At 43.4% G+C, this 27518-nt stretch overlaps 2 protein-coding genes across 11 annotated transcripts in view; one reads left to right on the top strand and one right to left on the bottom strand.

The window, feature by feature from the left end:
• Positions 1-10222, top strand: part of fgd4a (FYVE, RhoGEF and PH domain containing 4a) — a 52793-nt gene extending 42571 nt beyond the window's left edge. For 6 of the 7 annotated variants that reach the window (XM_026176657.1, XM_026176661.1, XM_026176660.1 and 3 more), the window contains 14 exons: positions 636-1029; positions 4236-4325; positions 4441-4586; positions 4817-4973; positions 5116-5254; positions 5365-5423; positions 5511-5657; positions 6038-6210; positions 6476-6506; positions 6599-6679; positions 6769-6894; positions 7574-7711; positions 8041-8181; positions 8278-10222. In XM_026176657.1, coding sequence (XP_026032442.1) covers positions 636-1029; positions 4236-4325; positions 4441-4586; positions 4817-4973; positions 5116-5254; positions 5365-5423; positions 5511-5657; positions 6038-6210; positions 6476-6506; positions 6599-6679; positions 6769-6894; positions 7574-7711; positions 8041-8181; positions 8278-8541 — 2086 coding nt within the window. In that variant the 3' untranslated portion in view covers positions 8542-10222. Of the gene's footprint in view, positions 1-427; positions 495-635; positions 1030-4235; positions 4326-4440; positions 4587-4816; positions 4974-5115; positions 5255-5364; positions 5424-5510; positions 5658-6037; positions 6211-6475; positions 6507-6598; positions 6680-6768; positions 6895-7573; positions 7712-8040; positions 8182-8277 lie in introns of those variants that run through there. The other variant, XM_026176664.1, reaches the window with a different exon arrangement.
• A 434-nt stretch (positions 10223-10656) lies between these two features.
• On the bottom strand, positions 10657-27390 carry nup205 (nucleoporin 205). Of its 4 annotated transcripts, none has more exons than XM_026176652.1 (42): positions 27138-27390; positions 26480-26622; positions 26148-26319; positions 25837-25981; positions 25374-25533; positions 24956-25184; positions 24697-24861; positions 24417-24592; positions 24136-24252; positions 23894-24031; positions 23613-23763; positions 23118-23323; positions 22852-23034; positions 22440-22490; positions 21924-22133; positions 21566-21803; positions 21290-21479; positions 21023-21143; positions 20690-20768; positions 20445-20609; positions 20194-20318; positions 18378-18492; positions 18070-18219; positions 17848-17919; positions 17588-17745; positions 17420-17500; positions 17146-17337; positions 16843-17044; positions 16648-16746; positions 16333-16478; positions 15951-16142; positions 15732-15853; positions 15416-15548; positions 13294-13420; positions 13104-13177; positions 12829-12957; positions 12477-12603; positions 12132-12304; positions 11858-11987; positions 11530-11658; positions 11313-11389; positions 10657-11118 (listed from the first exon to the last, which is right to left on the bottom strand). In XM_026176652.1, exons 1-42 carry the CDS (start codon positions 27163-27165, stop codon positions 10966-10968), a joined length of 5973 nt encoding a protein of 1990 aa, XP_026032437.1. In that variant the 5' UTR covers positions 27166-27390; the 3' UTR covers positions 10657-10965. The 4 variants fall into 4 exon arrangements, with proteins under 4 accessions (XP_026032437.1, XP_026032435.1, XP_026032436.1 ...); XM_026176650.1 differs by having other exon boundaries at positions 16333-16481; XM_026176651.1 differs by having other exon boundaries at positions 17848-17922.
• Between the last annotated feature and the right edge of the window lie 128 nt (positions 27391-27518).

Genomic DNA, 27518 nt, shown 5'->3' on the forward strand with positions numbered 1-27518 from the left:
GTTTGGCTGAACGTGTGGAGTATCATTTGCTGGGAAACAGCTGCACCGACTGCCGGTACAGGATGTCGAGCAGCTGAATGGTGACATTGTACACACACACACATTGTTGTCAATCTAGTTTCCATTTCTGTGCTGCGTGTCAGTTGTCTTCTGCAAATTGTTTTTTCATTTCATTCATTTGGATGCTAAGCATAAAAGAGGCCTCGCAGCAGAATGTATAAAGTAGGTTTTCCATGTGTGGGGAAGTAGTGCAGCATCTACCTCTCGGGAGTAGTGGTGATTTACTTTTCTGCTCCTCCTATTGCTCTGTTGCTCCTCGTTACTGTGCCCCTTTGCTTTACTCACACTTCCTCTCAGCTCTCAGTCAGCAACCTAATAAGACAGCAGGAAGTTTGTGCATCTCTACTGGTTTATTTTTAACTCTCACACTCATGTGCAAAAGCTCTCTGCTTGCTGTTGTGCACCACACTCTGTCAATATGTCACCTTGAGGAGGTATGGACCAGCCTACTCTAAATTTCTTTTTTTTTCCCCTCCCTTATTTTCTTATTCTGGGAAGGTTTGTTAGTTAGCCCTTTATACACTCTTACCCAGACTGAGCCACTTCCTCCTTTGCTTTTTCTTCTGTTCCTCCAGCAACACAGAAAACAAGAGAGACAGCTCACCGCTCAAACACATCAACAAGTCTGCCAACTGCAGTCCAGCTCACCGTGCATGTCCAAAGACGGAGACCAGCAGGAACACCTCTGCGGCGGCCACGACACAAGATGCCAACAGGCAAGCAGCGAACGGGGTGCTAGTGCAGATGGACAAGGACAACGAGAAGGAGAAGGAGGATACAGAGGAGAATCATGAAAGTGTGAGGACAGAGACTGCTGAGCTTGTAAATGGAGATATGGGGAGCTCGGAACAGAGCGATGATCATTCGCCTTCACACGTGGACAGGACTGGTAACGAGACTGAGAATGAGGAGACTGATGCTAAGACAGAAGGCGAGCACAAGAATGAAGAAGGGAGCACAGACCACAAGGTACGTATTGAGTTTAAGCATTTGCTTTGTGCTCCTGGGACCCAAGTGTTGCGCATTTCTACCTGCTATGTAATACATTAAAGCTGCCTTCCTGCACTGACTCATCTCTGATAGACAAACTCTCAGCATTTATTTATTTTCTCAGCTTTCAGTATGATTAAATCATGTGAACTACTTCATCTCTGGGTGACTGTAACGTTGTAAGGATAGAGTTACAGGGGAAGTGTATGCATTTCTTTCAGCACTTTGTGCGTGTGTGTGTGTCTCAGTGGGGTATTTTTCTGTGAAGGGCAAACAGATGTCAACATTTAAGCAGCTGACTCCGTGCTTCAGTAATCTCTCCCATGGGAACCCATTTTGCCTGCTGTTGTCTGGTGATTATAGATATCTCAGGTTCAGATCAATCTCAGTCTTCACAGTGACAAAGACAGCTGGGTAATCTCGCGTTGTGGGAAAGGAAAAGCCTCTCTGCTGTGCAAAAGATATTCATCACTGCTACAAGTCCTACCATTTAAAAACGAACTAAATAAAAGTCAGAAACATATTTTAAGTGATGTCTTCTAGTTTCTTCCGTACTCTTGAAGCAACAAGTGCAAATAAACCCAGACTAACATTGTACTTATTTTACTTGTTACAGTGATTCATTTTACAAACATTACCCACAATTCAGATTTGGTTTTGTTGCGTTAATAGCTGCTAATGGAGCTACAGTTTGACGTGACCTGTGACAGGGAAGTGACAGGTGTTTTAACAAGCTCCTGTTGATTTAGAGGAAGTCCTGCCATTGTTAATGCTGCTCTGCTGTCATGACTCACCGGGACACTTAATGGGACTGGTATTTGGGTGGATAAATTCAATGTAGTTTCTGTTCAAACCATTCAAAGCAAAAGCATTACAATGGCAAAATGGGCCACAGACCACAAGTTGAATACTTAGTCTGCAATATACATTTCTGCTAAACAAACTGAATTCATGTTTTGTGAGTGATGCAAATAACAAGTTGTAACTTTGAGCCGCCAAGTTTTTTCCAAGGCAGGAGAAGTGCGATCTTTAGAAATAGAATGTAAACTGTTCATCTGAAAGTGTAAAACACAGCTGTTGTGTTTTAAAGTTAAAGTAGCATATTTACAGAAGCCTACCCAAGTACTGTACTATACTGTATAGGTACTGTACTTTCGAGTAAAGTGATTACTGCTGGTCAGAACGTGCAATTTAATGGTGTGTGTGTGTATATATATATATATATATACATACGAGACATATATACATATATATATATATATATATTTATTTATTTATTTATTAGGGGTGCAACGATACACAAAATTCACGGTTCGGTTCAATACTTTGGTGTCACGGTTCGATATTTTTTCGATACAAAAAGAAATTTTCATGCCTTTTTAATTTGTCATTTATTAAAATTATAAGTATATATATTAACTCAAAAGTACAGTTTTTAAATTTAATGTTGCTGAAACAACAAAGGGATAAAATAATAAATCTATCTGATTGAGAAATCGCTCATGTTTGGAAAAGAGAGTTTATTACAGAGAAATGGCTCTTTCCAAAATAAAAGCTCTACTATACGCTTCTTCTGGGCTATATTCTCAGCAGCATATTAAACATATCAGGTCCCCATAAGGAGAATCCTGTGCTAACGGCTGTCTAAATGACTCGGGTAAAGTTTGTAGCATGCTGCTTGTTGTTTTTGTCTGCTTCCACTTGTCTTTGCACTAGGATGATGTCGGAGTAAATGTGCAGTCATATTCGTTGTGTTCCCACTAGTGCTGTCAGCGTTAATCTGAAATGACGTTAACGCCACAACACGGCAAATCTCCGTTAACGAGCTACCGCGGATCACCCCGTGCATGGGGCTGGACGGCCAACACGTTAACGAGCTAACTGCGCTAACACACTAGCTCCCACCCATGTAATTGAGCATTGCGTGGCACATCCGACATACTGTTTTACTTTAGTCCATGACTCGCTTACCTTCAGGGTCATACGTCACATGAAAACCAAAATAGTTCCAAAGGCCAGATCTGAATGAGGGTGGGGGAGGTCCATGTTGCAAGGAGAGCTTAACTTCTGTCTCGCTAGCTTGCGCTGCACTCAGTGAATCTCCGTTCGATTACTCCGCCTAGGCTGCACTGTCGAGCGCAGATCAACTGAGTGCTCCACACAGACAGCATCGTCAGAAGGAAAGTTGATAAAATAAATTAAAAATGTTGTATTGTTCGATACTTATGGGTACCGAACCGAAAGCACTGTATCGAACGGTTCAATATCGATACGAGTATCGTTGCACCCTAATATTAATATATATATATATATATATATATATATATATATATATATATATATGTCTCGATCCGAGTGATTCTACTGGCCAGTGCACTTTGCTATCTATAATGTCTTTTTATTGTGAAAGTTGTATTTTTGGGAAACAAAGAACTTGATAAAAAAAAAAAACAATGATCGGCATGTGGATGCATTAATAATGAGTGTACCTAAAGTTTGTTCTGGAACCTTTCAGGTGAGCGTCAGTGTGCTATTGTCACGGCTTCATGGCTTTACTAACCACTCGCCTGAGGCTTAGTTTTATACAGACGTGTAACTTTGTTGGATTTGGTGTCGTTTCCCTTCTTCCACATTTTCATTTCCCATTCGAAGGTCCTCGAGCACCACATCAGTTCACTGTTAGCGTCATGTTAATGAAACACACACAGGTGCTGCTTGCCGGTGTGTGTAACAACAGCAAAGCTGTGCTGAATACAAGGCTGCAGTGAACAGCAGTGCGTTGAACCCACATTGGTAGATGTACAGCTATAAACGTTGTCTCGCTCACTGGTCACACAGTTCTTGTAGTTTCAATTCAGTTGTGAACGAAATCTTGCAAAGGGAACTAGCAAAGGGACGGGAAGCTACGCTTTCAAAAAAAGATGTGGGAATTGACAAAGCCATTGTTAGAGAAGTATCAGACGCTGTTAAGTTGCCAGTAAATGATGTGACTCTGTATGTGTTCGTCTCTCAGCAGAATAGCACTTTCACACATTAGTAACTGAATAATTCCCAGAATAATCTCAGTTCAATTTTACTGCAAATCGGCATGCAGGTACTTTACATGGCAATGGCAAGACTTTCATGTGCTATAGCCAGAAATGCACGAATTCACATGTGTGTGTGTGTGTGTTCTCTTTTTTCAGGAGACAAACGAACAGAAACTATTTAAAATCGCCAGCGAGCTCTTGCACACAGAGAAGGCTTACGTGGCTCGACTGAACCTGCTGGACCAGGTGAGGAACCCAGCGAGAGGCCACTTCTGTTTTCTTGACCATTTTCCATTGTAAAAGGTTTAACATTGCGCAGAACAGAAACCCTAATTTGTAGCCACTGTATATGTCTCTTCAGGAGTTTTGTGCTAAGCTAATGGAGGAGGCCAATAAGGGAACATTCCCTGTGGACGTAGTAAAGAACATCTTCTCCAATATCTCCTCCATCCACGCCTTTCACAGCCAGTTTCTGCTTCCCGACCTGGAGAAACGGATGGGAGAATGGTGAGATTCAGCTACTCGAACTAGTGCTCATACATGTGCTGATGCAGCTGCTTGTACCGCTGCGCTGATGATGCATGAGGTCAAGATCAGCAGTTTTGGAGCTATTTTAATACATGTACACGTACAAGGAATAAAAATGGACGGTTCAGCCAGTGCAAGCTACAAAGAAACTGTCTTTGTACTAAATTAGATCTTTTACTTTTACAACCCCACCCACATCTTTCCTGCAGGGACTCTAAACCTCGCATTGGGGACATCCTGCAGAAACTCACACCCTTCCTCAAAATGTATGCAGAATATGTGAAGAATTTCGACAAAGCCATGGAGTTGCTGAAGCAGTGGACAGACCGTTCACCTCAGTTTAAGGCTATAATTCAGGAGATACAGGTATGCACTGTGTAACAGAGTCCAGTAAAGGAAAAAATGCATTTTCATACCGTGTTGTGGCTTTTATGCTTAAGCGTCTGTTGTGTTACGAAGCATTTGTATGATAAAGGAAAATCAAAGCTTTCTTGTTCTGTCTGGACAGAGTCAAGAGATCTGTGGGTGTCTAACGCTTCAGCATCACATGTTGGAGCCAGTGCAGCGCGTCCCTCGATATGAGATGTTGCTTAAAGACTACCTGAAGAAGCTGCCTCAGGACGACCCCGATCGAAGAGATGCAGAAAGTAAGTAGGAACGGCACCTGAACGCTGCACAGTGAGGAATCGGGTTCATTTCACTGAGGGTGTCTAAAATTATTCTGTTAAGTTTCTGGATTATCTGCCCTTTTTTTCAGGATCATTAGAGATTATTGGAACAGCAGCTACTCACTCCAACAGTGCCATAAGAAAGTCTGTAAGTAAAGATTGGCTTTAGCCAGCTGATACAGATCCTCTCTAACAGTTTCTCATTTACTAAGATGAACATAACTTCATCTTTTAGGAAAATCTAAAGAAACTGCTGGAAATTTACGAGATGCTGGGTGAAGAGGAGGACATTGTTAATCCTTCCAACGAGTTCATCAAAGAGGGCCACATCTTGAAGCTGGCGGCCAGGAACACGTCAGCAATGGAGCGATACCTCTTCCTGGTGAGAGAAACACCTTCTTGTATAATGAAGGACACTGCGGGGAAATATGCTGAGGCGAGACTTTGCCCGCATCAGTCAATTGAAACAAGTGAATCATTTCTTGCTAGGACCACCTCTGTGTAAGGATACATCAGAGGCACATGAAGAAGTCTCTCAATTACTGAGATTGCCAGATGATGTGATTAACTTGTGTCTGTTTCTAATTAGCTGAACATAGAATGTGCCCCGTGTGCGTGATTCGGGTTACCTGCAGAGTTTTAGGTTTTCACCCTCAGGAAGGAAACTGTGCCCAGAAATCTAAACTACAATAGTGCTGATGCATCCAGCTTACATGGTTGCATAACTCAACTGCAAAGTGGTTTTTCCCCCTTTTCTCCTAGTTCAACAATATGCTGTTATACTGCGTCCCGAAATTCAGCCTGGGAGGTCCTAAATATACGGTGAGGACTCGAATCGGCATCGATGGGATGAAGGTCCTGGAAACAATCAATGAGGACTACCCTCATACCTTCCAAGTGTCTGGGAAGGAGAGGACACTTGAACTCCAGGCCAGGTACTCTTTTTCGAGCATTAACACACAATATGCAAAAGTTAAATTCTCCATTCAGCACCCAAGTGTTAAGCACTCTGTTAAAAGTGCAAAAACAATGTTATATGTATGAAACGGCTGCTAAATGACTACACCCGGTGTTCATTTTCAGATCCTGTAAATCAGTGGCTCTCAGCCCTTTTGCTGTTGTGTGACAGATTAATTTGAACGCATCCTTGTCTTTTATGTGTTAAACTGAATTCTGTTTCTGTTTTCTCCACCTCATCAGCTCAGAGCAAGACAAGGCTGACTGGATCAAGGTACGTAATTTCCAGGTGATTTTCCTATTTAACTCTTCGTTTTTTCAAACAAATTTAAAGTGACACCCCCTGTCGTGCTTATTCTTTTCCAGGCTTTCCAGGCGATCATCGAGATCTTCCAGCAGAAAAACGAGTCATTCAAGAATGCACTAAAAGACATGGACGAAGTGTCGGTCAGTGTTGGATCAAATTGCACAGAGTTGAATTGCCCACACATGTCTGTGCTGCCACAGTGAGTGGGCTTTTTTTCTTTTAATGGCAGAAAGCTGAGCTGGGAAAGCGCGCGCCGCGCTGGATCCGTGACAACGAAGTGACAATGTGTATGAAGTGTAAGGAGTCTTTCAATGCTATTACACGTCGGAGACACCACTGCAGAGCCTGCGGCTACGTGAGTAATGTTTCTGTTGTGGGTGCCATGCATGTGTATGCACACTACAGGGTAGAGAGGTTAGACCAGGGGTGGGCAATCTTAGTCCACGAGGGCCGGTGTCCTGCAGGTTTTAGATCTCACTTTGGGTCAACACACCTGAATCACATGATTAGTTCGTTACCAGGCCTCTGGAGAACTTCGGGACATGTTGAGGAGCTGATTTAGCCATTTAAATCAGCTGCGTTGGTTCAAGGACACATCTAAAACCTGCAGGGACACCGGCCCTCGTGGACTGAGATTGCCCACCCCTGGGTTAGACCCCATTAGTTGAATTGGGAATACCCAGATACCGCCTATGTGATGTTTTATTCCACCAAATATGTCGAATGATGATTTAATGACGTTTTAAACCACAAAATGTGTGGATCACCCCTCTGAATCTTTGAATTCAGGTGTTTTCAGTCCTGTTGCCATAAGTGTATCGAATCAAACGCTCAGCCACAAAAATCTGTGAACAAATGAGTTGCTCTAAAAACTCACAGAATAGAGTGTTGAGCAATATAGGGAGTAAAAGCTGCTGCCGCTCTGCTAACTCAGTGACTGCAGAGTTCCAAACCTCCTCTCCTCCTCTCTCCTCTCCTCCTCTTGCTAAATTGTTATCATCATTGATAACAATATTGCTGCCTGTCTCTTACAGGTGGTGTGCTGGAAATGCTCAGACTATAAAGCGCCGCTTGAATACGATGGCAACAAAATGAACAAAGTGTGCAAGGACTGCCACTGCATCCTGACTGGAGAGGCGATAGCGGAGGGCAAGAAAAAGGGCATTCTCGAGGTGACTTTTCAGTGAATAAACCTGATGTTGTCTAATGCAAACCCTCATTTATATCAGCGAAGATAAGATGAATAACAAAAACAACAAAAACAAGACATTTCAGTGAAACAGCTTCAACAATTTTAAAATTCTAAGCTTGTTGAAGGGTGAATATATTGTATGGCTGATGGATTAGACTACAATAGTTGTAGCTAACTTACTTAAAACAAGTGACTGTGCACTTGAAAGTTAAAGTGGTAATGCGAGTAAACCGTCATGTGACAGAAATAACATCAGCTGGCGTTCCTGTTTTGTTTTTTTCTTTTGCTGATCTGTGCGCATTTTTGCAGATTGAAGCCGGTCAGTTTGCAGACAGCAGCATCATGTGTGGCTTCCTGCAGCACTCTGAGAAGAGCAAAATTTGGCAGAAGTGTTGGTGTGTCATCCCTGAGAAGGAGAGTCTGGTGCTTTACCTCTATGGAGCTCCACAGGTAAAACAACTACTTCAAGCCAAAAATATGATTGGATATGTTCATTTAGCAGATCATTCACAGTGAAGACGATCTCTTCTTTGACTTTCCTCTCAGGATGTAAAAGCACAGTGCACCATACCCCTGGTGGGTTATTCTGTGGACGACACCACCCGGCCCACAGACCCACCGGCAAGCTTCCACATCTCCCAGTCCAAGTCCACCCACAACTTTGCTGCTGAGACCGAGGAACTTAAGCAGCGCTGGTTGAAAGTAATTCGAGTGGCGGTGAAGGGAGAGATACCGGAACGTCCCGAGACCAATGGCAGCGGCGTGTCGGATAACAACAACACGGAGGAAGCCAGCACTGATAACACATAAGGGCTTGTTTTCTACAAACAAACTGCTTTTGCACTTGCAAACATGCAAACTGCAGTTGGATTGTTCAAATAAAAAGATGGGATGTGCAGATTTATTCTGCATGCACAAAATACGAACACTTGCTATCCGTTCTGTCGTCGAATCTTTATCTTAAAGACAGCATGGGAAACAAAGTGCTGGATAAGCTGCCTCTCCTCGTGTCTCTCGTGTGTCTTTGTTAACGTCTGGATTTTCTCCTGCAAGATTCACTGCTAGAGCTGTGCTGGATTACTAACAGACACTTCTGATACAATCAACACTAGAACAGAGGGGCCTCAGGATAGATCGCCTTCCCTCAAACAGGCACTATTAATGAAAGCGCAAAATCACTCTCCGTGGACTTGAGCCAGTGGACTACCGCAGACTTAACAAAGTACCCTGTGAGGATGTGAATCACAGCAGGAAAGGTGGTCCAACTAAGTCTGCTGGTGCTGTATTTCTCTGTACATGTACAGTATAAATGTTTTTTTCCCTAAATGAACAGTTTTGTTTTTATGTACAGACATTAGTCAGACTTGGTTTCTATTAAATAGAAAAACCTCTAAATGTGCTATAAAGAATTTACAGTATTTCCCCTTTTCTTTGGTTGAGATTGTTCCAAATCTGTAACAGTGATCATGTGGTTGGATAATGATGGTCTCATCTCTCCTCTTAAAAGCAAAAGAAAGTTTCAACCTTTTAATCTGAAACAAACTTACAGATGAAGCAACATTAACACGTAAAGATGGATTCTGTTAGAAGTAGAGCCCGGTGGATGCGATTTTTAATCCTATGCCAATTTTTTAATGGAGTGTATAATTCCAGTGTTGATATATAAGATGATATTTTTATATATGTCCAGTTACAGCAGTGTTTTTTCACAAAATAGTTACAACCTACTGTGAAGACTCCGTTCGACATGCAGTTCGATGCATTTCTAAACCTCCCCCGAGCAACGTTATCTGCAAATGTAAATTTAGTTCTCATCCTGCGGTTACGTAGCTGTGATGGGCGAAAACACCAGTCAGTCCCAGAGTTGGCTGAATCTGAAATGGCAGCTTTGTACACGTCAGCGTGTTCACAGAGAGAGGAGCAGGGATCGTCATTATCCACGTGTCAGGGTTTCTGTTCGGATGCATATGCAGCACAATCGGTATAGCAAGCTGGTGCAACAACTGTAAATGTGTTTTTAATGCTGTAATTAATTTTATTATTTAAAGTAATTTATAGACTACACGAGCATGATCTGTTAAACCTGGGACAAATGTTTCCGTGTGTCAGCTGAGAAGAGCATTCGGTACATCCCTTATTTTAAGATTATTTTTTTCCTTTTTCCACCACCAACCCATGAAATGTGTCACAGAGATCAGTCACAGTCCACGATGGACTGTGGTGAGGAAATGTGCCTATATTTTCCACGGCGTTTCCCCCCTCCCCCCGTGCTCAATGCTGGTGCTCACCTCTCTGAACTATTTCCGCCCGCCCCCAGTCGCCTGTATTCAAATAAAAACTAAGAGCACAAAACTTCTGTCTGCTAGATCTGAATGTAAAAGCTAGATTTTTATGCGTCCTCTCGTCCCTTTCCCAAAGGTTTAAGAATCTACGCACTTTACGGTCTTATAAAGTGTACCTTCAAAGAAAATAAAAGGGAGATTAAATGACTCGTGGCGCTAGAATGCCTGGTGTACAGTGTGTTTCAGTGTGACACTTGCCCACTTCTGTCAGCTATTGTGATGCTACTTTCACAAAGAGCATCTTGTTGTTTTGGTTCCTGGTTTTGCTTCTCCTGATAAGAAGTTTGAAATGAGTAAACCCAGACATGCATGTAAAAATAGGTGAAATCAGTCACTGGTGTTCAGCACAGCAGTGGTCGACGTCTTTGTGATGTGTGTGATAAGCTGTTAGAAAAAAACAAAAAAAAGCAGCGTGAAAATGTCACTGTGAGAGTCAGAAGCTTGAAAAACATTTCTATTAATACAGGCTAATCAAATGTCAGCAGACGGTAACCTCGTCTTTACCCGTTAAAAATGAAAGGTGCCCGTAGCCACTGTCGTTCAGGCCATTTATGGCGCGAGGAAGGTGAGAACTGGACATTTAACCGATTTAGAAAAAGAAGTTTATTTTCACAAAAATCATCCGAACAAACAAGAATATCAAATACAGTTTAACAAGTAAAAATTTCTTCTGCTTTTTCTTCTCCACATTCTCAATTCCTCAAATGGTGCTACTTGCACTGTGAACGTAAGCATGATCGAAATTGACACTACGAGTTATAGAAGAGGAAGGTCGGGTCAGTAGAAAGGAGTGATGTTGCCAGACATGAAGTCCTTAGCAGTGTCCTGGTTTTGCCTGTTATGAAGGCAGAAGTTCAAACTGACAGAGAAGGTAATCGGATCTTGGCCAGTCTCAGCTTTTGGGCTGTCGCAGCAGGCCGCGGATCCTGCGGACCAGAGCCTGGATAAAAGTATAGCGAGAGCGGACCTGGCTGTACAAGCCCTCCACCTCCAGCAGCTTCCTCTGCAGGGCCTCCCCAAATCCTGCAGCCATGTCGCTTTTCAGCTGCAATCACACAGACAAGAGAAAGAGATTAATTCCAGGCTAAAGGAAAAACCTGATGAAAATCTCCAAATGCTTATGGTTTAGGCCGAGGCTTAATGCATGGCTAGGAAACTGCCCCAGAATGTACAACTGTGTACAAGAGGTACAACACGTCTTAGTTTGCAGACTCATACCAGTTTACAGAAATTTCTTACCAGATCTAGATCTTGTTGGCTGACTCTGGATAGGCTTAGTCCTCGGCCTCCGCTGGCCTGCAGCCCGCTGAATGAGTCTAAAGAATTTGAACATACAGAAATGTTCATGTTTACTCAACCAGGGATGATACAGTGTCTATGCCACATCTGCTCTCAATAACCAAAAAGTGCAATGAACCTATTATTGGCATGTATTCTCTGTAACATGTGCCCCTACCATCTGCGAGGCGTGATCTGTATAAAGTGGATCCAGGCAGCAGCGAGTCTTTGGGGTCAGTGGGTATACAATGCAACAAGTAGTACTCCAGGTGACGCCACAGCACGAATAAGCATGTCTCAATCACATCTAAGCAGGAGTCAGGTCAAGGCTGTCCACAGCTTCTCATGTGGCACTTTTTTTAATAACTCTTATCAGTGTAAGATAATCAAACACTATATGGCACAGACATGATGGGCAGAGGCAGTTTCAGCGTAGCATTTATCATTCCTGGTTTAATCTTGTTAATCCCATTTCTACAAATGTGTCTGCGAGGGGCAAAGGATACAGGAGCACAAGGCCAGCAGCTTGGCTCTGTTGTTGATGAGCTGGACCAGTCGTCTCTTGGCCAGCAAGCTCCTCTGCACTGATGAGATTTTCTCCACTGCTCCTGGGCCTGAAACCAGGCCTTGGCACAACTACAGAGAAAAGGTGGTTAGAACTGACGGGAAACAACGCTAACAATCAAAACGTATGCAGGATGTGCAAGTTTGCAAGTTTATTTGGTAAACTGACGGTGGTGAAGTTATATCTCTATATACACTGTTGCATCTATCTATTACCTCCTTGAGCTCCTCAGGTGGGAGCTGATCCAGGCTCTGAAGCTTTCCCAGGCTCTGCCTGTGACTTTGGTGGAACCGGAAGAAATCAGCAGCACTATTCTTGAGCAGGTACAAGACCAAACCAAGACTAGGGACCCGAGAGTAAGCCATCGATGGCACAGTGGATGAAAGGTCTTGAAAAGAGGAGGAAGAGTCTATCGTTAAACTGAAAGTGTTTCCATAAACCGGAAACTTCAGGAACACCACAAGCTCCGAAAACATTCCATAACCATAGGCTAAGCCACATTAACGATTAGCATGAGCCAAATCCTTATTCTTCATAAGTTAGGGTAGAATATCACTGACCAGTGCGTGCTCCGTCCCTGCCAGCTGGCTCGCTGCCTGACGGGCTGAAGAGGCAGATGCTGAACTGAGCCTGGGCTGAGCTCTGCAGCAGGAGGGCCTGGCAGTACTCCATGATGTTAGCACACACCTTGGGACAAAGGACAGCAGGTTCAAGTCATTGACGATGCAGAACTGATAACCCTGATTACAGAGAGAAAACTCCAGACATTTCAGTGCCTCTCTTGTGGATTTTGCCCCAAAGTGTCCACTCCACACTTGGAATACGTAAAATATAAATATGCTAACGGGGAAGCTGGCACTGAGAATACACTTTGCATCTCCAGTTTTACCATTTACAGAATAACCGTCAAACCTGTTGCATGGCCACCTCCATCTCTTCTCGCCGTTCTGCTGAGTCTCCAGGTGCAGAGATCTCAGCCTGTTTTAGCAACCTGTCCCGCTCACTTCCTGCCAGACGGCCGAGCAGAGACAGACATAGGCGCTAAAAAAAAGAGAGAGAGAGAGACATTGCCACTTATGCAAATCTCACACTGAACAGTAGACGCAGAGGTTAAAGAGGGTTGAACAAGATAAAAGTGAAAGTTAGAACAGGTTGGTATGTAATAAAAACTAAGGGCATCATCTGACCTGGAATCTGTTAATGTGACCTTGGAACTCCATGAGCGCAGCGCTGTTGACTTCTCCACCCATCTCAAGGGCACCTGAGACATCAAGTAGTTACTGAGTCACTGATTATAAACACGTGGTTCGCATAAGGCTGATGTAACATTAAAAGAGCTTTGTGCTTTCAGTTCAGGGTGACTGCTCATCTTTGTACCTGGCAGAGCTGTTTTACTGATGATGCCAGTAAGCAGAGAAAGTTCCTGCAAAGCTCCCATACTGAGCTCCTGGCAGCGCAGCAGGGACTGAATGGTGTCTGCATGGACTATCAGCCACTGGAGAACCTGCACACAGATATTTGTTGTTACTTATTACTCGCTTTCAAATCAAAAATCAAACTCAACGATTCATTGAGTAACTCAAATAACTCCATTATTTAAAAAGAAAAAAACCACTTTGATCACTTTCTGCTTTGATGCTTTGTTTATTCCACGACTCAGTGGGGCTCATTCGTCCCCATATAAGCGTGAGTGTTTCACCCACATTTGCAACTAGAAATAGACCTGCAACTGAAACTTCTCTAAAGGCACACATGTGCATCAAACGTACCACATCATTAAGCCCATGCAGCCCCCAGGCTTTCAACAAAAACACTGATAACGCATCAGCAGGGGTGAAGATGACACGTCATGGTTTAACATGAATCAAGAGTCTGTCTACGCGGCAAAGAGCAAAGAGGGGGCGACGTTAAGGAGACCATGAGCTCAGGTTTAGGGCCGCCTGCTCCTGTAATCACTGTTAAAACCTTTACTTGGGAAAAAACTGGCAGGAGTCCTCAAGCAAACCATCGTGTGTCACACCAAAGGAAAGCTTTGAAGCTGCTCCCATCCAACATCTACAGTAAAGCTACAGAAGTTAAATAAAAGCATGCGTATGAAGATGAACTGTTAGCTTAGTCTGATGCAATGTTTGACTTTGGCAGTTTGCTGAAGGCTGCAGCAGGGGTGAATCTAAAGGGGGGTGTGGGGTGTACTAGACCATATTTCATTTCAAGGCTTTAATACCATTATTTTACAGATTTATGTAAAATATACAAAACAGGAAAAATGTGATATTAAGTTCATGACATTAATATTTAAGCAGATAAAAATGAAAGCTCACCCCCCCCCCCCTCTCTCCACAGCGAAGTAAAATACACATAGGCTAGTAAAAACTGAGCCACTAGCCCGGGACTTTCTAGGCTGGACACTGAATCATTGTTAACATCTAAACCACCACAAAGTTGTTGTTTTTTTCCTGCAGCAGGAAACGTTGCATCAAAATAGGACAAACCACAGAGAATATCCACATGCTCGAATTTCATCATTGTAGTCATGAGATATTTCTTTAAAACCTCACACTCCCACGTGCACATGTGTCATTAACACGATTAAGCAAACAGACACACACAAAAACGCATACACATGATCATATACAAAATCAACCTGAGAAGACGTCATTTTCTCTCTTTTTGCCATTTTATTTTAGGCTTTAGTTTAAGCTGCATGTATGCCTTATTTGGATTCAGCTGTTCTAGAGATTATACATCTAAGCTTCAACGTGTCCAGAACTCTGCTGCCCGTATTATCACCACATCACCCCCTCCGTCCTGCAGCAGCGTCATTGGCTCCCAGTCAAATATCGCACCAATTTTAAAATACTTTTGTAAACATTTAAGGCTATTCATCAACTCTCCCCTCCATATCTCTCTGATATGGTTCAGATCACCACTCTGCCCCCCCGCCACCATGGGCAGCAGTGCTTTCAGCTGCTCTGGAATTCCCTACCTCCTGATATAAGAAATACCACTTCCTTTTCTCTTTTCAAGGCTAGACTCAAAACTCACCTGTTCAGAAAAGCTAATCCCACATAACTTTTTCCATTCTGCTATTTTAAATCTGTTTTATCTTTAATGTTTTATGATTTTGTAAATTGCCTGCTTTTAATGTTTCTGCTGTGTACAGTGTCCTTGGGTGTTCTGAAAGGCGCTTTCAAATAACATGTATTATTATTTTTTTGTGCATTTTTGAAAAAAAAGAAGAAAAAAAGAAAATAAAAATTACAACTATTGCAAGAAACCAATGAGCAATTCATTTTGACATAACATAGGATTTCTTACCTGATAACTCAATAACTGATCGAATAATCAATTACTAAAATTTGGATTATTACAGCCCTACATTCAGCCGAGCAAAAAAAAAAAAATCAACCAAACCAGAACAGGAAATAAAATAATAAACTCAGACACGTGACAATATTTGAAATGACAAAGCTCAGGTCTAACAACATTACACACTTACTTGTGCTGCCCCCTGCTGGTGATTTATGGAGGTGGAAGTCAGAATCACTTGAAAGAGCCTTAAGGTTGGTAAAAGAATCTGTCTGTAACGGTCCATAGGGCTGGGGATGAAGCCTGATGGGTCCCTCATCACCCTGCAAACCATAGAGGAACAGAATGCAAACACAAGGGAAACTAGAAATATAGATTTCAACAGCTCTGAATAAAGGGCAGAGTTGTTTTAAAAAGGGATAGAAGATGTTTACATATCAAATATAAGAACTTTTTAAAAAGACAGCTAGTCCTCTCACTCTCTCCTCCTATCCCCACATCCATACCTGTGTGCGTCGCTGTCGGGCACCATGTCAAACACCTGACACTCCATCAGCTGTGCCACCAGCCCACAGCGCAACAGCTCCACGGCTCCCTGCCCCGTCTTAGCCACACGAGTCAGCAGAGCCTAAACACGCAAACAAGCTTGTAGCTTCACAATCTTCCACTCATTGAGGCTGCTGTGTTCAATTTTAGAAACTAAATACTGAAAACTGTCTCCTCACCATCTTGCTTTCAAAGATGTAGAGTGGTTTGAGGAGAGGTGGCTGTGGTGTGAGCAGGCTCTGTAGCGCCACATCATCCTGCCTCAAGCTCTCCACCAACGACCGCAGGTAGCCACTGTTGCAAATATACAGCAGCCACTGATTCTGACGGTCAATTGACAGGATACGGTCCAGCACGGCCATGGCCAGCATCTAACAGGGCGGGGGGGCAGAATACTTGTTAGGCTTGGTTAACATTAAAACAGAGAGGTGTTGATAGAAGCAAAAGATACTTGGCATTCCAGAAAAGCATGTTAGGATGCTTCAAGATTGGGGGCAAAGAAAAAAAATCACCAAGAGGCTGAAATAGGCAGAGAAAGCTTCATGTAGGTTTAACCCTTACTCTGCTAATTTCATGGCCGTCACAGGCATCTCGGCACACAACCTCCATGAGGGCCTTGCCGTAGCTCTCGATGATCGCAAGGTTCTCCCGCTGCAGTTTGGAGAAACCATCTTCAGGAGCTGTGAGACGTTCCCACATTGCTTTGCCTGCTGCAAACACAAAGACATTTTCTCAGACAAACCCACCGTTCCTTTGAAATGATACTAACAGACAGTATATGTCAGAAAACACTAACAATGACTTTTTTGTCAAATAAAGAGAGGTCCAAAAGGACTCTCTTATTATAACCTGCAGTGTGTGATTGCTTCTGTGTACCTGTCTGCAGAGTGTCCGGTTCTTCAGGTTTCTGGGCAATTTGCAGATAATACAGCAGAGAGCCATACAGGTGAGCACGCAGACGCTGATATCCGCCTCCTTAAGGTGTGAAAGACATTACAAAAACGTACTGGGATCAAAGTATATCCTGAAAAGTTTCCCCATGTGAGAAATGTGGGTTTATGAGTCACTAACCAGTAGAAAGTATAAAGTCCAGCAGCTTGCGCAGGATCAGGTGCAGCGCAGAGTTGGCGATTGACGCAAAGCCAGAGGATGCTTCTAATCCCACCCCCTGCTGCTGCTCAGACAGCACTGATTGGCTGAGGTGAGCTGTCAGTGTGAAGACCGCTCCGGCAACAATGGGCATCAACTCCCCTGCTGCATCCTCTGATAACACCTAGACAAAGCACAGTTACAAAAACTTGAGTATTGAACACTGAGACCAGTTCCTTATTGGACAGGACTGGATATTACTGCTACGCTGACGTGATCACTGACCTTATCGTGCAGGTCCAGCAGCAGATCCCTGATGATGAGCTGCCGCTCATCAGCAGGTATCAGATCAGCTGGGCAGGCAGTCAGCAGCGTCTCCACCAGACTCCTCCAGGACTGCAGCGCATGCCGCTTTGCACTCAGGCTCCGACGGACACGGTTACGTTCCACCACTTGCTGCAGGATTGAGTTCACCTCCTAAGGCAAAGTAAACAGTAATGGAATTTAATTACAGCTTTCAGCTAAAATTACAGGACGTCAGTTTGTGAGTTTCACTCACTTCCATTAACAGGGGCCTCTGTCCAATCGCTGCCATTCCCTGCAGCGCGTTTACCTCGGCGACCAGCACTCTGTGAAGCAACTGTGAGGAAAATGAAAACCAACTTCAGAGGCTGAAACAACACATCAGATCAAGAAAATACATTAGACATCGTATCCGGAAACGTACCTTAACGTTGCACACAGTATGTCCCTGCTCATTGACGTGCTCACAGTTGGAGATCACCTGCTCTATCTGAGTGCGTTCAAAGAAGTCCAGCTGCAGCAGCTCAGGCATATCCTGGCTGAATTCGATGGCATCCAGCACGCTCAGTAACTTCCTGCGCACTGATGATGAAAAGCGAGACGATCTGGGGTCATTCTTAAAAACTCCTCACATGTATTCTTCTAATATCTTTCTAAATTTGAAGGTGGACTTGTGACACGAACCTTTAGAAACTGTGTCAAAATGCAGAAAACCGCTGACTGATCTAGTCTCGTCTTCCATGCCAGATTCCCCATCTGCTAAAAAATAAAAAGGTTTTAGGTGCATATTGTAAATTTCCTTTGCAATAAACAGGACTGTCAGCTGTGAGGGCTTGAAAGTTTTCTAAAAAGATCCTTTAAGCTTTTATTTACAGCCATGGAAAGTATAGAGCAACTTTCCTTTACCTGCATGCTGAGCGTGTGGCTGGTCATCCAGCAGGAGGCTGACGAGGCGCTGTGTATGGGAACGCTGGCGGTTGAGTGAGGTCACTCTCAGCTCGATTGCAGCCGTTTTCATGAGCCAAGACATCTGGGAGAGGGCAGCAATCTGGTTACCTGAGGAGAAGAAGGAAGAGAGAAAAGAATCCTGCAGTGTTTTCTGCCCATTATTTCCTCCTTGCATGGATACACAACAACTCGTTTCAAATTAATGCTACTGCTTTGTTGGTAAAACGCCTTTTATTTAACAAGGTTAGCAGGGATTCTGAGCTCACTTGGCAGGATGAAGGGCAGGTGTTGCAGGTGTGAGAACAGGAAATCCTGACTGGTCCTCAAGTAGCGCATTGTGGGTCCAGATGTGTCTGGACAAGCACACAGCTGGTAGATCACCTGAGAGAAAAAGAAAACCAGACAAACACAAAGAAATTTGAAATATTCTGTAACATAAAATCCTCCTGCTAGCTGAGATACATCTCTCACTGCAGAGATTGGGCCTCGTTTAAACAGGGCTCGCAAAATCGCTAGCCCGACGTCCCGGGGCTAGCGATTTTTCTGGTCGGGCTACCAAAGTCCATCTCAGCCCTGCCCGTCAGGCTGTCATAGGAAGAAAAAAAATATGTCAATGCTTTTGCATTCTTTGGCAAACGTAGCTGTCAGTATGTGACATATTGAAATCGCGTTTGAATTTCCGCTTGTTTTTTGCTTCACTTTCACTTTGCGATGGCGCAAACTGTGAATAGAGAGCGGCAGCTACTGACTGGTGAGTGACAGATTAGTTGCGCACCAGTTCCTCTGACATCGTCTTATCACTCATTAGCTTACTATTCAAACGTGACAAGTGAAATCTCCCGCAGCAAGCTTAAACCTGTGATGCAGGTTGATTGCGCAGAGAATCGCTGATCATTGGCTGATCGGTGGCGCCAGTGTCCGGCAGCCTCGCCTCTGTCAGTGCGCCCCAGGGTGGCTGTGGCTACAATGTAGCTGCCATCACCAGTGTGTGAATGAATGGGTGGATGACTGGATATGTAAAGCGCTTTGGGGTCCTTAGGGACTAGTAAAGCACTATATAAATACAGGCCATTATGCAAGTGCCTGTGTAAAAGCAGATGGATTTATGCAGGTATTTTAGTTCTGCAGAGCCAAATAAGACAGGTCAGGGTGAAGAAGGGACCACCAATCAGAAAGCCGATCACAAAACGGAAAAGATATGACAAATCAGGCTATGAGGCAAAAACAAAAGCGCAGCTTTTTTTTGGTTTCATGGACAAAAGAATTTCTGTGGCTGGAATATGACGAGCTAAATAACATCATGTTCTGCCGGGTGTGTCTTCTTTCCTTCGATTTCTGAGTCAACAAGCTATGGAAGCCCGTTCCTACCACTAAATAAAAACAAAACAGCTAGTATCCATTACTTTTCTCAAAATTTTGAGTTAATAACTCGAAATTTTGAGTTGTGGATCCTTTTTTTTTTTTTTTTTTTTTTAGTGGCGGAAACGGGCTTCCATAACAAGCACCTTTGTTACTGGGACCAGTAATTTTAAGAAAGACCCCATTAGAACCCATGAGAAATGCAAGAAATGCATTATTGCTCAGTCTGCAGTATCTTTCCCAGAACAAACGCCAATTGCAAAAAAACTACTAAAAATAAACCAAGCACAACAAGAAGTCCAGAAGAAACGCAGAAGAAAAAGCTGTTTAGAACAGCGCGATGTTGCAAAGAGTGAACTACCTTTGGCACAATGTAGCAGCCTTTGCAAACAAAGCAAATGATCTTGGTTCCACTTACCTCTTACCCGTGACTTCAGTGGAAATGTCAGATTCAGGATCTGACACAGACTGATCCATGTTCTACACAGTTCTTACAAGTTCATAGAAATTTCTGTTCAATTAGAACCAAATATTTGAGTTGATGATTGTATTCTTTTACAGTTGTTGTAATTTGTGTTTTAACAATTTTTTAAGTCAATCAAAAAATTGTCCTTTATTTTTTTTCAGGCTACTTAAATTTATTTTGGGCTACCAAAAACTGAAGAGTGTCTGCCGGAAGGGCTACCAGAGATTTTGAATTTTGCGAGCGCTGTTAAATATTACCTGGTAGCAGAGCTCAGCCAGGTGCGGGGCCTGCTGTGTGAGTGCAGGTCCCGATCTTTTCTCTGTGCCTCTCTGCAGCCGACTCAGGATGGCGTGCAGGCAGCTACGCGGGCACCCTAACACACCTGTAAGACAAACACACTTAAATCATCTGATTTTCTTTCCACTTAATCCATAAAAGGTTCAAACGGTGTTAAACATCATAACTGCTACTAAAATGAACATATTCACTGTAAAGGCCAAACTCTCACCCGGGTCCTGGAGATTGGTTGACGACACAGGCTTCTTCACTTCATAGCCCAAAAGATAAAGGGCCAGATTTGGTGCCTTCAACTCCAAAGACGTAATGAGCAGGTTCAAAATATGGATCTGGGTTTCGTGCCGGATCCTTGCCACCTTCTTTTGTGAGTCTACGTCTGAAAGTTAGTATTTAAGGTGTAAATTAGTAAGTCTGAGTGTGACAGGTTTAATAATTGATAGGTGAAGATCGTCTCACCATCTTTCTCTGTGCCCTCCTCTGCGTCTTCATTGTCCAGACACTCCACAAAGCCTGCCATGAGCTTGTCACTTACAGCCTGAAGTGGAGACGTTTAAATTAATGCCTGCTTTAACACAGCTAACGCTTACATGCACACAGCAAAAACACCCCAAGGTTTCATGAAACCTGTTCCAAGTCACCTTGAAAATTTCAATACTGTTCAAGCCGTTTTCTTACACAGATCTAATTTACTAATATATACTGAAAGACAAACGAGTTTATATCGAGGCAACTGTTCCATCCAATTCAAAGTATGACACGCGTTTCCAGACTGTTCCGACTTGGACGTACCTGGTCATGTGTGAAGTCTCCCACCAGCCTGATCTGAATGTTTGGGTAGTTGGCGATGCGACGCAGAATCTTGGCGCTCTGGAAGGCGGCCTCTGGGTTTGAGCTGCTGTGGTAAAGATACCTGCCAAAGACAAACGGCAGAGTTCAGAACTGTGCTGCAAAGACTGAGTTATAAGCTTTACTGAATAGCCAACATTAATAAAAAGTGAACAAAAATACATTACAGTTCAAACATTATTTTAAAAAATTAAAAAAGGATGTGTTTACCTCGCAATGTTGACAATGTGATCAGCCCTTCTGGTTTGAGGGCTGACGCCTTGGAGGAGCTGCTCCAGGGGAGAAACCAGCAGAGAGGCCTGGCTCTCCCTAAGAAGATCCATGAACACTGCTTCCTTCTGCAGAGCCAAGTCCAAAAGGCACAAGCAGTGCAATACTGCAGACTGCAAGTGCTTTTTACCTGTAAGGGCAGAGTGATGCACTCTTCTGTCAGAACAAAGACACAAGTTCTCTCCATTTGCCTAACAGCGGTGCATGCTTTCTCACCGGGGAAAGGTGCATAGGTGTCCAGCTGGCGGACCCCCTCCTCCAGCAGGCTGAGGCAGAGTGCCAGCATGGGCGAGTCATTGAGCAGGTGGAACATGATGCTGTGGCCCGGAGGCTTATGGGCCGGGACCTGCTCACCCTGCAGTTCCACAATCTCCTGGACAAAGTCAGACGGCTGGGGCTCGTAGTCCCGCAGCAGCTTGTGGAACACCTCGAGGACAGAGTCGGCTACCTCCCACTGGGAGACGGCAACGAAATGAAAGGGGGGGGGGGGGGGGGGACAAAATGAGCAGATTTACACAGTTAAAAGTGAATCTATGTTTCGTGTCTACACCTTGACGCTAGGAGGGAGCATTACCTTCTCAGCAGGGCGACGATACGCTCTGGTGGGGAAGGGGAGGAACACAGAGTCACGCAAGAAGTTCAAGTAGGGCTGAAAGCCGGGCACACGCAACCCTGCTCCTAAATTAACGGGCAGGCTTCCCTCCACCAAGGTGCTGATCAGGTGGCAGAAAGATCGTGTCAGTGGGTACTCCTCACAGCTCGACTCGATCTCATTCAGCTCCACCTGATGGCCATGAAAATAATTCACAAAGTTTGAGTCACGTCCCTCTTTTTACAGGATGTTTAGCAATCGATCAAATTAAAGTAAAACTTTTAGTCTCCAGCTGTTTTACTGATCTATGATGCAGATCTGTAACGGCCCAATTACAGCAGACCTGCTCAGAGCGCCAATTTTACAAACAGAAGAACATTTAAAGACAAATCAGACCGATAACCTGTCTGCATTGTTTTTCTTTACAACAAGACAGGCTTAAACCCTCTGACCATTACGCTTGCTGAAGAGAAAAAACAAAAACAACTAAAATCTCACCTCTATCCCTGCTGCTTGTCTCTGTCCGGGGGCTCGCACCGTCTGAAGGATCTGTTTGACAACAAAATGAGAAGCTTCAAAACACAAAGTTACAGATAGAAACACAAGAGTGACGATGTTTATTTTCTGGAAATTAGGTTTTAAGAAATGGCTGCAATCATGAGGACTGGACATTTGCATGTTTACAGCATCTTATAGTCATTTCAGTGGTGAGAGCATTGGTGTCTGCTGACAGCTTTAGTGCAGAAATTAAGCTTAACATGTAGAGAAATATCGTAAGAGTAGAAAGGGAGTCTGTGACTTTCTGATATTATCATAATTCATATTTTATTTGCACATGACAAACAATGTTGACCCTATCAGTGTAAACTCTTGTCATTTTTAATAAAAATAAAACATTGTTCTGTTTTACCTGCGTGTACTCCAGCGACTGCCAGAGTGAAGCAGCGATCTCCGGTGACTTTCCAAACGCTGCCAGGCAGTGCAGGAGCTCAGCTTTCAGGACGGGAGGAACGCTGCACTGAAGCAATCCCAACATCACGACAGCTGGGGTCCACTGGGGATGCTCGCACAAGGCCAGTCGAGCATTTTCACTCTAGAGAAGATAGAAATTAACATCTGACTTTGTGGTATTTTACACCCACATAGCAGCACAAATCCATGCCTGTTGTGGCATACCCATGTGATGATGGTGGTGAGCAACTGCAAAAACGAGGTAAGTCCTTCCATCTCTCTTTGGGTGATGCCCCTGAGTGGTGGGTGGCGGTAGTGAGCCGAATCTGGATTTGGGAGGTCTCGTCGCAGGTTTTCATGGTACAGCATGAGTGAGTGAAAAAAATGTTCCCAGGACACCGGACTGCCTGAGACTCCCTGGATGTTGTCACCTGAACAAGATTAGTATGCATTAGAGAACACTGCAGTACACGCTGGTAAGGTTTTTGATTTAAATAATTATAAATAATAATGAACCCAGACAGTATTCTAATGGTGTAAATAAAATAAAAATTTAAATGTTGTTTTATTTAAAAAACAAACAAACAAACAGACAAACACATTATTATTATTATTACAACATAATAAAGTTCCTTTTGTGGAAAGGCTTAACTTCAAATCGAATGTGTTGATTTCAACTGAAATATCACTAAAATAAATAAAGACTAAATTTAGTCTTACTGTGTGCTGCCCCGTTGGTCTTAAGCAGGCTGAAGCAGTAATGAGCACACTGAGGGCCATTGGCAAGTCCTTTTAACATACGGAGATAGGAGATGTAGAGGGTGGACGGCAGAAGGTCTCCCATCTGACGTACAAACTTGGACAAAACCACCTGTGTCAACAATCACAAAATATAAAAACACCTTTAAACAAAAAGAAGCCACGGACACACACACCCCTCCTCCCCAAATCTAAATCAATTGGACAATCAGTAACAGTAGTCACAAAAACACGAACCCTACCTGTTTATGTGGAGGTCTTTGCAGGGCCATTCCCAGATAAGAACCCTGCAGGGAGCTGTGTTGAAGAGACTCCGTGGGACACCAGAACTCCAAACCCAGCTCTAATCCAAATGGGTCCTTGCTGTAAAACTCCCCTATCTGAAAACACAAACCAAAAATTCTCATCGATCAGTAATAAAAGGTTAGAGGTAATACTGCCTCGTATGTATATATGGATATGTAAAAAAAAACAAACCACTAACCAGGATCATGAGGTGGTCCAAGTCCTTCCGCAATGACGACGGAAGCTCGCTGTCCATCTGTAAGGACATGTGCACGAGGCGGGCATCCTCATCGGCACGGTTACGAAGCTGCTTCACCTGCAAAAAGCCAAAATACGCTTGTTACATATTTAAATTAAGATGCAAAAATAGATAAATAAATGAAATGTGATAATTACAGAATGTTGAATCTGATAAGTTAAAATCCATATTATAGTTTTACATGTCAGTCTTAAGTTAAAAGCACCTGCAGCATCTCTTACCTTCATTGGCATAAGAGCCAGAAAGTCTGTGATGAGTGAATGGACGCGGCGGATGTAAAACTCTTCCTGGGAAAAACTCTCACATCCCAGAATGCCCTCTTTCATAAACAAGAAGACATCGCCCAGGAGAGCCTGATCAGCCAGAGCCTCATCTGCCTCGGTGAACTCAACCAGTGCTGCACAAAAATACACGTACAATAAGATGAAATGGCTGTTATCTCAGAAAACGTAAGAATTAGAAGGGCATTTTTAATGGAGACTCAGGGAATGCAGTGCTTACCTGAGCCCTGTGGCAGCTGGGAAAGGACTCTCAGCAACAGAGCCCACGCCAGTCGACACACGGCCTGCAGCCCCGGAAGCTTCCATGGTTGGCTGTCCATCAGGCGACTGTGCACTGCAGACACATACTGCCTTTCTGTCAGCAATGGAAGTGCCTGGAGCAAATCTGGAGGAAAACACACGCAGGCAGATGATTTTTGGAATCAGTGATTTCAACAGGAAAAAAAGAAAGAAAACCAAAACCATCAACACGAACTTACCATCTCTATCTTCAGTCCCCTGCTCTATGAAACTGACATCCAAGCAGTAGAGCAGTGCCATAACCAGAGCCAGGCTAACACTGTCCAGTGAGCCATCAGCCTGAGCTGTAACTGTCTCCAGGTGGCCAATGAGTGCCAGAGTGTCATCTTTTGACAGGGGTGATTGGCAGGTCCATGAAAACAGGCTGTCTGCAAGCGCCTGTCGGCATTCCTTGATGAGGTCTGCAACCTGGTGACAGATGCAGAAACTACATGTAATCCATATTTTCCATAATCCACTCTGCATTCCTACACTCTATGTTTCTATGTTGAGAGAATTAGTGGCACTGTATTGTTCCTTTAACACTGGAAAAAGAAAACAAAGCAATTTGAAGATTTATATCTTTGGTTAAAATTTATACAAAAGATTACTTCCCACCTCCTTCCTGTGCTTTTCGTTGCCCAATCCGCGTTCTTTCTGCAGGCGTTCAAACTCACGCGTCACGCTTATCTCTGACACCAAAGTTAGGATGCGTTTGGTCAGACCTTGGCTCATGAGCTCATCTGTAAATCGTGTTGTCAAAGCCACCAGCTCTCCACTGAAGGAGAAAACAAATGACATTGTCAAACATAAGATTCAAATAGAACAGAATAGAATAGAATAGAATAATCCTTTAATTGTCCCACAAGGGGAAATTTGGATGTAACAGCAGTCAGAAAGACACATATACAAACAAACAGTACACAAGACACAGAACAGAAACACACACAATTTTTACATATTTACATCAAGGACAATGGTCACCAAAAAAATACAAGCAGGACAAAAACACCTTCATCATACGGGACCTTAACAGCATCTATCACTGTTTCATTGTACTACTTTTAGACACCGTTATTACCTAAGATCCAGGGTGAAGGTCTTGCCCTGTCGTGACTGAATGAGTGTGCGCAGAGAGTTGGCCATACAAAGTTTTCCATCCCAGTAAAGTAACACGGCCACTAGGCCTCGTGTCAGTCCTGGAAAATAGGGCTGCTGCTGTTCACCTGGAGAGAGATGATTACATAAAAGAAACAGAGCTCAATCTCAGTGTTTGATCAGGACAATCCATAGAACCTGCTACACAATTAACTACAGTGACACTTTACCTATAAGATGAAATGGAATTAATCTATGCTGGATAAAGTTGGGGATTTTTTCCCTTCATGTTACCTGCCAAGAGAAGCTCCAAAGCTGCCAACTCTCCAATGTCAAAGAGATCACTGAGGATGAAAGCCTCTGTCAGAAGCTGTTCTGGAAGGAGCCGTGACCCCTGCTGACCTTGGATGGCGATGCCTTCTGTGCTGGCTTTACGCACTTTCTCTCTTTGCTCTGCACTTTTTGGCTAAAAATGAAGAGAAGACAAGACGCTGTTAATATCAGAGTCTCGGAGGACAGACTGTAACTACAAGCTACACATTGGAGAAAAAACAAAAAACAAACACCCGTGACCTGCATGTGTGAGAAATTACAGTGTTTTAAATGACCTATTCATGCCATCTTACCGGGTTCTTAAAAAGTGACAGAAAGTGAGGTTTGTGTTTCTTCAGCTGTAGGTCTAGGAGGTGAACACTCTCGGGCTGTCTCCTTAACACAGCTCCGTCCACTGTCTCCCAGAGCTCTTTCAGTGGCCCCCACAGACTGGCTCCTGACGGAGTAAACACGCTTCAGATGTTTTGGGTCGTCACACAAGTATGCAAACAACTAATTTCTAGTCATTTCGAGTTAATTTGCTATAACCATGCTTGTTAACACCACTGCGGCATTTTGCCTATCCTATAGACACTAAAAGATTCCAGAAGTATAGTACAGACACTTCTTTGCCTCCCCGGAGTTGTTAGTTTCACTTTTATTTCAAGCTGATCTATCAGACAAGTCGTGTCATCCCTCCCTGCTATTTCAGGTTGAGTGTGGGAATTAGTTCGATGTAAATGAGTAAAACTAATTTGTTATTTAACCTCAGCTAACTTAACGTCTATTTGCTATGGGCAAGGCTAAGCTATGTTAGCCTGACAGACCCAACAACATGTGGTCAAAACATATCATAATCGACAAATCTGCGGCCAAGAAGCGCATATATCTGCGCTTCAGTGCATAACAGAGGTTGAGATTTGATGCAATAATTAAACAAAATCCAATTATTTAATAAAATATACACCTTACCCGAATTTACCGCCATCTGCGCCGCCATGATACGCTCACTAAGTTGGACAGAAGCTTCTGGGTTTGTGCCGGTGTGAAATTTAAAACGATAACTTCTGTAATGCTTTGGTCGCTTTTAGTGAACAACGAATCTATCAGTCCTAATTTAATGTCCCCGCTGGTTAGTTGAGTAGATTAAATATCTTATTTCATGATTATGTGGGCTCTTTTCAGGCGGGGTCCTCCGAATGATGGCCCCGTCCTCATTAGCAATTATGGGAATTGTAGTTCTTGTAAGTTAAAGCGTTTAAGGCATTTAATTATATCTACAATATGTAAACTTTAAAAAAAAAGATTAAAAAATAAAATATTTTAGGAGACTTATATAAAGCAATACTTGAA

Source organism: Astatotilapia calliptera, chromosome 7, assembly GCF_900246225.1.
Source record: "Astatotilapia calliptera chromosome 7, fAstCal1.2, whole genome shotgun sequence".
Taxonomy (NCBI): domain Eukaryota; kingdom Metazoa; phylum Chordata; class Actinopteri; order Cichliformes; family Cichlidae; genus Astatotilapia; species Astatotilapia calliptera.

What these genes read in the sequence shown, in the direction of transcription:
- nup205 (XM_026176649.1), bottom strand. Translation starts at nt 27,165, where the DNA reads ATGGCGGCGCAGATGGCGGTAAATTCGG. An exon ending in CACATTGTCAACATTGCGAG is followed by an intron (nt 21,144 to 21,289) that starts GTAAACACATCC and finishes TGTCTTTGGCAG; the next exon opens with GTATCTTTACCACAGCAGCT. An exon ending in GAGACTTCACACATGACCAG is followed by an intron (nt 20,769 to 21,022) that starts GTACGTCCAAGT and finishes TCTCCACTTCAG; the next exon opens with GCTGTAAGTGACAAGCTCAT.